The following is an 8,624-nucleotide window of genomic DNA, read 5'->3' as shown; positions in this document are numbered from 1 at the left end:
ATTCTGGCACAGGTGAGTAGGGCAAAAAGTCACAGGCAGTGAGTGTTCTGTTACTCAATGGACCACACATACAAAAAGGCATTAGTCTGATCAGAAACAACAGATGTTACCAGTGGAAGAACAAGCAGCCTGGCTAGTCTCTCATGCTGGGGAAGAAAAGGGAGGGGGAGATGTGCCCCATAGTTGGAGGCCCAGCCCTCTGTACCACTCATCACTTTTCCTGCACCCTTCCGTTGGATTCCTAGATCTGGGCTTCCCAGAGTAGACTAGAAACAAGGATCACCTGCTTTAGAATCACCTGAAACTTTATAAAAATTCATATTCTCAGACCAAGCTCCTAGAAAACCAAATCCAGTTGTTCAGGGATAGGGTCCAGGGCTCTGCATTTTCAAAAAGCTCCCAAGGCATTCTGATGGGCAGCCGGGCTTCAGTGCCACAGAACCTTGCTGCTGAGGAGACCCTTGTACCTGCTACCAGGAAGAGAAGGAGAAATTGCATACTAAGCCTTTCTCTTGGATACCAATTACTCACCTGTTGGCTTTACCATATTGGTATTACCATCTGCCTGTTTTGTGTATTCTCCCAAGGATCATCCCATCCCAGGAATTAGGGTAAGGTCCAGATTCCAGTCTTTCCATTACACTCTAATGGAAAAGAGTTAAATTCAGACTTGCCTGTCTTTCTTTCTACTCAATCATTTGACAAATACTTACAGCATTCCTCCTAATGGGCCAGCTATGATTCTAGGGGCTGGGAATACAATGATGAACAGGCAGGTAAGGTCCTTTCTCTCCTGGTGCTTCTCTTCTAGAAGATGGAGAACTAAGAAATAAATAAGAAACAAGGATTATTTGGGGCAGAAGTGAGGACTGGAAAACAAAACAGCATGATATGACAGTGAGTGTTATAAGGAGGTGGGGTATGTTAGAGGTGGGAGGGTAACACTCTTTAGACTGAAGCCTCAGTGGTGAGAAGCAAGTATCCAGGATGTAAACACTGCAAAGGCCACCATCAGGAAGAAGGTTGGTGTTTCTGGGATTTTCTAAGCCAGGGCTTGGAGAGTATCGAACAGGAGGAGAGGCGAGGTTGGAGAAGCATTATCCCAAATGCAATGGTAAGCCACTGACAGACTTGAACCAGAGGAGTAATGTGATCTGGCGTATGTTTTAAAACACAATCCTCTGGTCACTGTGATAAAAATAGATTAAATGAGTTGAGTTTGGGGTGGGTGAGGGAAGGGTTCAAGAGAAGAAGCAGGGAAAGCAGGTAGGTTACTTTGATAGAAGAGGCCAGAGCATATGGTGACTCGGACTGGGGTAGAGGTGATGTAAGTGGGAAAATTCAAGACCTACTCTGGAGGCGGAGCTGATGAGTTTATGGTTTGGAAAGGAGTTGTGAGGAAAAGAGTAGAATCAAGGATGACTCTTAGGAACTCCATTTTTAACCATTGGGTGAATGGTGTGGTAGATTTGAAGATACTGTTTGGGAATGCTTGAAACACCTATTAAATGGTTAATTGACAAAGTGGAGTGGCATTAGATATATGCGTTTGGAGTTGAGGAGCATAAGAATAGTATTTAAAACCATTGTGGTAGGCTGAATAATGGTCCCCCAAATATGTCCATGTCCTAATACCTGGAACCCTGAAGGACCTATTGTGCATGAAGGCACTTAAAATATGTCTTTTGTAGCTCTCACATAACACCCAAGGTAGGTATTATTATCTTCCACTTAATAGATTGGGAACCTGAGGCTCAGAGAAGTGGAATGCCTTGTTCCAGGTCCCCAAACTGGAAAATACCTGTCTCACTTTCTAGTGCCTTACAGAATTTCTGCAAAGATGGGAGGCGGTAAAGAGTTGCACTGTGTGCTTCGAGACAGGTCCTTGGCTGCCAAAAACCTGCATAAGAAATGCAGTTCTACGAGGCCTGTCATTTCTTTGCCCTGTTCTGCCATATTATTTTTCTAACCTCCAGAGCCCTTGCTAGCCCAGTCACACCACATGACCACTCTTCAGCTAGTTTGTTAACTCTGGGAGGGCTTAGTAGGGTCATCAAATAATGAACGACCCCACATGCCAGGCCCTGCGCCAGGCACCTAACATTCATTCAATAATCACAGTAACTCTCTCCATTGTCTCTGGAGCAAGCCAGAAAGGCTGAATTACTGGCGAATGGAAAGAAGACAGGGCCAGGAGTAGGGGAGGGAGACTGGGTTCAAGTCCGGGGGTGTGGTGGGGGCACAGCCCTAACTGGGAGCTAAAGTAACCTTGGGCTAGTAACTTAGTCATTTAAGAAAAACCAGTTAGATGATACTGCAGATGATCTCTAAACTCCCTCAAAAATGCGTATACGAGAGATTCTCTTCTTTCCCCACCCTCGGGCTCTACTATTACAGGAAACAATCTTAACCACCTGCTCAGCCCTGGGATGCTCTTCAATTTCCTCCTTAGAGATCAGTCCGGGCCGCGACTCAGTTAATTGCCTGGGTCGGTGCCGGGCTCCCCAGTTCAGGAGCGCTGAGAAGTGGGCAATAGGTTATTCCAGAAAGGAGACGAGGCTCCGAAAAACTACAACTCCCAGGAGCCCTTGGGCTGCCACTCGGCAGCCTGGGCCTGGTGCATGCTGGGAGCAGTAAATGGCCTCCCGTCGCGGCAGGCTCATTGTTATGGAAGCTCAGAACAGGTAACCCTTACGCACGCCCAGTCACGTCCCAACTAGTTCAGCTTCTTTCCTTCCTGCAAGCTTCTTCTCTTTCCGGCCTCGTCCAGGCCCACTTTTCCCCGCTCCACTCCGCCCCCTTTTTATAAATTTTGGAGGGGGCGGGGCCTCTGGCAAGCGCGTTCCCGGGGGGTTTACACGCGCGTTCACGGGAGATTAGAAAGGGAGGGGACTACAGATTGGAGGTGGAAGGCGGCGAGTCTAGGAGACCGCAGATAATGGAAGGCGCATGCGTTCCAGGGGCGGTGCTGCGAGGCTTCGGGAATTCAGCAGGGGCGGGGCGGAAATGGGCTGGTGGGCTGGCGCACGCGTATTGGGCCGCCAACGTCCCGCCTCCTTTTTTAGGTTTCCTCACCTCCTCCACCACGCTTCCGGAAGTGCCGCCGCCCTCGCGCCCACCAGCGGCCACCCCCTGCGGCAGGCCCCGCCCCCTACCGGCTCCGCCCCCCAGCTCTCCGCCCCCTCCTCCGGTGGTGGCGCCGGCTTGCAACCCGGGTCGTGGTGGTTTCGGTGCCCGAAGCCGGGAGCGCGGAGTCGTTCCCGGAGCGCGGCCAGGCTATGATCGCGGGTCCCCGGCGTCCCGCTCCGGCCAACCAGAGTCCCTGTCTCAGCTTGTGCCCGTGCCTGAGCGGTCTCCTCAGCCCAGCTCCGCGGTGCGGTTGGCGGCGGCGGCGCCCGGCGCGCCCCCTCCTCCGATGGCGGCGGAGATCCAGCCCAAGCCGCTGACCCGCAAGCCCATCCTGCTGCAGCGGGTCGAGGGGTCCCAGGAGGTGGTGAATATGGCCGTGATCGTGCCCAAGGAGGAGGGCGTCATCAGCGTCTCTGAGGACAGGTACGGACCGCCGCCCCTCGGCCGCTAGGAGGGGCGGGACGGGCCGGCGGTCCCGGAGCCCGCGTCCCGGGCTGTGCCTTCACATCGGTGCAAGTGTAGACATACTCCCCCAAGTTTTTATTATAATGGGCATCCTGGTGATGCTGGTGTCCAGCTGCGCGCCGCCGCCGCTGCGTGGCTCTGGGAAGCGGAGACCAGACAGCGGCTTGCGCTCTGGCCTTGCCCGGGGCTGGTGGTGCAGGCCGGGCCAGGGTGGCCCTTGGACTAACGGTGCGCCGGCCACTGGACCTTGGTCCAGCCCTAAGGACAGAAGGGGGAGAGGGAGGACCCGCCCAGCCCTGCAGGAGTGTGCGTGGGGAGGATGCTCCGAGAGCCTTTGCTAGATAACTAAGGGTTTTTGAGTACTCTGATACAGTTCTTAAGGGCTCCAGACTGAGAAAGTAAATGCCACTCCCTTCTCCCGGACAGTCGCACTGAATCCAGATCTCCCATACATCTTACACTGAACTCAATGAATATTGCAAGTTGTGAAAAGAGTATAACTTTGGGCTTCTGAACGAAAGGAGAGGTGCCTTCTCTTCTTTGGTCTCCTTATTTCTTCGAGCTCAAGGGGAAGCGCCTAGAACTAACTTGCAAGGGACCACTGCTGCAAATAGCTCTTGAGTTCCTTCCCTTTGCCTGCTTCCTTTCTTTTTGCCTAATTTTGCTTAATTTGCAGAAGTGGAGCCAGTTGTTCTGCCTTTAATATTTTCTCTTGTTTTTCAGACAATAGCATTTTCGCTTTAACTTAATTCATTTAATATGCCGAAATCAGGCTGATGGAGCTGATTTCCACAGGAATGCTGCCCGACTATAGTAATTATGGTATTTATCTGGAAGTATTGCTTCGATAATACCAACTAGCATTCTAAAAACTGTAACACTATAGAGGTATATGACAAGGGGCTTTTCCTTAAAACGGTAGTTAGGTTAATTTTTTTTTTTTTTTTAGATTTTCTTATGTTGAGGTAGAGAATTATTTTCTTGGTGACCAGTACAATTACAGTTGGAGGCAGGGGTAAAGCAACAGTATTGGTTACTGTCTTTATAGTCATTTCAGCACTTTGCATACAGTATGGTCTCAAAAATATTTGCCTGATAGATCTATTCATATGATAGGTTCCTCAATATAACCAGGATAAGTATATTAATGACACGTACTTGTCTACATCATACTCCATACAAAAGGTGTTCCATTCATTTCCTATGTGGATCTAATGGGAAAAATTGTAAACATACACCAAGGCGAGCAGTCTGCATTGAACAGAATAAATACATTCTGAAGTGGAGTACGTGGATTAAAAACCTTTTGACATTCACAAAGAAGTTTATGAGGGTTTAATTTTTGGATAGAGGCAAAATTCTATTAAGGAGATTGCTTCTGGACCTAGAAATTTTTTGTTGCAGAATTGTTTTTAAAGGAATATATTGACATCACTTTCCAGTTTATGACGGCTATGGATGAAGAACTGCTCAACCTAATTGCTGTAGGAAATTCATGAATAAGTTTGTTGAATCAAGTAAAAGAAGGAAAAAAGTTGGTTAAACCTAAGTTCCTTTGATATTAGTTTTTTTTAAATTTTTTTTAACGTTTTTATTTATTTTTGAGACAGAGAGAGACAGAGCATGAGCAGGGGAGGGGAAGAGAGAGAGGGAGACACAGAATCCGAAGCAGGCTCCAGGCTCTGACCTCGACGCGGGGCTCGAACTCACAGACCGTGAGATCATGACCTGAGCCGAAGTCGGACGCTCAACCGACTGAGCCACCCAGGCGCCCCTATTCCTTTGATATTAGTTTTAAAACTTTTTGCTTTGATTGATAGTTTGGCAGTGGAGGTAAGTTTTCAGTTTTTGATTTTGTTACTGTTTTTAAGAGTTCAAAGGGATCTTGGAGGTTATTTGCTCTAACAGCTTCATTTTATGGATGGGAAGATTTAGGCCAGAGAATTTACCTGCCCAGACTGGTGAGCAGGCCTAGTCCTCAGGCTTCTGCTTCCCATGTTAGTGTGTTATCTTGAAGGGAACAGGGTTAGTGGGATGCATTTCAAGGTATTTAGAGGAACTAAAGTAGCATATATGAGAGAAACTGAAAGATAAATTTCATTTCAGGATAGGTCAAAAGAAATGTGATGTGTAGCTATATAGTAACTTAATTTTTATGTTTTAGTTTATAGGGTAAATCATAGGAATTATTATTATAGAGTTACTGCTAAATAAATAAGGCCCACCCGTAAGTCCAGAATTATTCTTTCTTTTATTTTTTTTTTACTTTTTTTTTTTAACATTTATTTATTTTTGAGACAGAGAGAGACAGAGCATGAACAGGGGAGGGGCAGAGAGAGAGGGAGACACAGAATCTGAAACAGGCTCCAGGCTCTGAGCTGTCAGCACAGAGCCCGACGCGGGGCTCGAACTCACGGACCGTGAGATCACGACCTGAGCCGAAGTCGGACACTTACCCGACCGAGCCACCCAGGCGCCCCAGTCCAGAATTATTCTTTACGTGTGTTTTATTAATATTCAGATTGACAAACCTGTGTTTCTGTACTCATGGGTGGCAATAACTTTGTTATTTAGAGCTCAGTTTTGATTATTGTTTTCATTAGAAGAGAATTGATCTGTATTCTTTCCAGAATCCACTGTCAGTGCCATTTGACATAATGCTGAACTTATGAAGATAGAATATTGATTTTCATCAAAACCTACAAAGCCATTTCCTTTAGCTATTCTGCTTTAGCTAGAAACTAATAGTTTTCATTCCTGAACTGTAAGGTTAAACCACAAATAATGTCGTGTCCTGCATGGCCGTGTCCTGGAAATTTTTTGAAACCTGGTTTCCCTTTTTGACCTATGACTCCAGATAGCCCTTATCTAACCTTTGAAAACACTTAACATTTTCTATTTTAAACAGTATCGTAGATACTTATGGTCCCTTCATCTTCTCCATAGTTTCCCTAAGGTGCTATGTGTGTCTTACTCGTTGTAGTATCTTTACGGCCTAGCAAATTGCCTGATCCATGGAAGGCCCCCAGACATTTGCTGTGTATCAGTGACTGATAACATTTTGATTGTTGTTCCTGAGAGCATAGCATCTTAACTGTTGTTGGCACTTAGTTGATACTTATCGAATGACTTTTATGACAACCTATGAAAGCCCTGTGTGGACGAATGTACACTTGTGGGAAAAGGATTGCACTGGATGGATGGTCTTTAGGATACCTTAAAACTCTGGAAGTCCACGCGTCGCTTCATTCATTCCATCAACAAACATTTAAGTTTCTGTTGTGTTCCCAACACACGTGCGGACTCCATTGGGTGAAATGGCAAGATCGTTTCCAGATACAATTCAGTGGGGGGTAAGTTTTAGAAGATAATAAAACAAAACCACAGCCTCTAAGATTTAGTACTGAAAGGAGAATTTTCAGATGGGAAAGAGTGGCTGGACTCCACAGCCCTTATTGTCCCTGCATTTTACCTTCTTTTGGAGGATTCTTTCACTTGCATTGCATTACCATGTTCATGCTACTGCTGCTGTCAGTAGTGGGCTGATAGTATTCTAATCTTCAGGCCAAATCTGCAGGGTTTTTGATAAAAACCCTCACCCTCCGTTCATCTTAGCACAGTTAGAACAGTCTGGAACTTTCCTGGATACCAAGGAAGGAATATAAGAAATACATAAAAATCTGATTTTCAAGTTTAGATTTCTGGGGCTGTCGTAACATAGGACCTGTTCTTGGAACTCACTGGCCGTTTCTGGGTCTATCTTTGCTTTGAGAATAGCCGGATTCTATCTCTGGGGGACTTAGCTACCTTTGGTACTTTGGGTTCCTCGTGAGTCAGCTGCTTTCTGAACTATCTTTTCTGAGTAGATGCCATTTTAACATTCCTTGCTTCGGAGCTTCCTACAAGGCATCTTAGCTCCATGTTGGTTAACACTCATGTAGCCTGCAGCTTACCAGGGGCTCCCTTGTCTGGTCACACAGCCTCTTCTTCAATGATGAAGGCCAGGAGAGACCTCTCTCCGGGTGGGACCCAGCCCCATCTAGACTTTTATGTTTGTAGGTTTCTTTATATGCGTATTTTAACACAAGTCAACAATTTTGGCATTCATATAGAGAGTTTTAGTAACTCTAGGTAGTTGCTATTGGGCTGTTATAGGAAGCTGTTCTTTCCCTAGGAGTCTGTACCTTTGCGGTGGGTTAGGGACGGGGGAGGGGGGTCCCGTTTTTTATCTCCGTATTAGGAAATGTGCCGAAGATAGGTACAGTGTCCTCTGTGTTTGCCACAGAATCTCCTCTGCTCGTGGTGGTTAGAAAAAAGGAGTGCTCCTGCGGATGGGTCTTGTAGGATGAGTAGGAGTTCATGTGAAAAAGTGAGGGTAGAGGAAAGAGCATTGTAGGTAGAGGGGGAAAAGAAAACTCCCATTCACTGAGAAGCACTGGAATGGACTGGTTAAGAGTGTCGATTCAGGAGCCAGTCAGCTCGAACTCAGAACTTAGCTCTGAGTGATTTGAGGAATCTGGAAAATTGGTTTCTCCAAAGGAGTCACTATGAGTGGAACTTTCTAAAACCTCTGGGGACAAGAATTTGAAATTATTTTCTGGATAAAAAGATCTGAGGGTGTGGTGGTGGCGTGTCGGAGAGGACGCTCTGTGGGGAGGGGACACTGTAGGGGATGAGGGTAATGAGGGGACTGTGGGGGGAACTACCACCTGATATTCTAACTTTATTCAGGACTCATTTATGCAGCACAGTTAGCAGTGTTCTCTATAATCCTTAAGGGTGGACAGAACCCCCCCAATGGTGAAGGAGTCAGATTTTTAGGACATCTGGTCCCTAGTGCCTAGCATAATGCAGTGTGTGTTCATTGAAGGAATTAGAAATGACTAACGGATCACCAGTTTGGAATGAAATGAGCCTGAAGAGGTGGTGAGTTTCCGGAGCAAAGATACTTGAGTTGAGCTTGAGAGAAACTTAGTAGTTTTCTTTCAGCCAGGACAGTGTAGCAGGGGATGGGGATTGGGAGGGACTGG

The 8,624-nt window shown here is 46.7% G+C and overlaps 1 protein-coding gene across 1 annotated transcript in view; it reads left to right on the top strand.

Moving 5' to 3' along the window:
- The first annotated feature begins 2,612 nt into the window (after nucleotides 1-2,612).
- The window catches only part of WDFY2 (WD repeat and FYVE domain containing 2), a 179,016-nt gene continuing 173,004 nt past the window's right edge, over nucleotides 2,613-8,624 (top strand). The window contains exons 1-2 of the mRNA XM_043578142.1: nucleotides 2,613-2,684; nucleotides 3,066-3,552. Coding sequence (XP_043434077.1) covers nucleotides 3,416-3,552 — 137 coding nt within the window. The 5' untranslated portion in view covers nucleotides 2,613-2,684; nucleotides 3,066-3,415. The remainder of the gene's footprint in view (nucleotides 2,685-3,065; nucleotides 3,553-8,624) is intronic.

The sequence above is a fragment of the Prionailurus bengalensis genome, chromosome A1 (assembly GCF_016509475.1).
Source record: "Prionailurus bengalensis isolate Pbe53 chromosome A1, Fcat_Pben_1.1_paternal_pri, whole genome shotgun sequence".
NCBI classification, from domain to species: Eukaryota; Metazoa; Chordata; class Mammalia; order Carnivora; family Felidae; genus Prionailurus; species Prionailurus bengalensis.
Note: the sequence above shows the minus strand (reverse complement) of the source record. Positions and strands in the feature narration are given on the sequence as shown.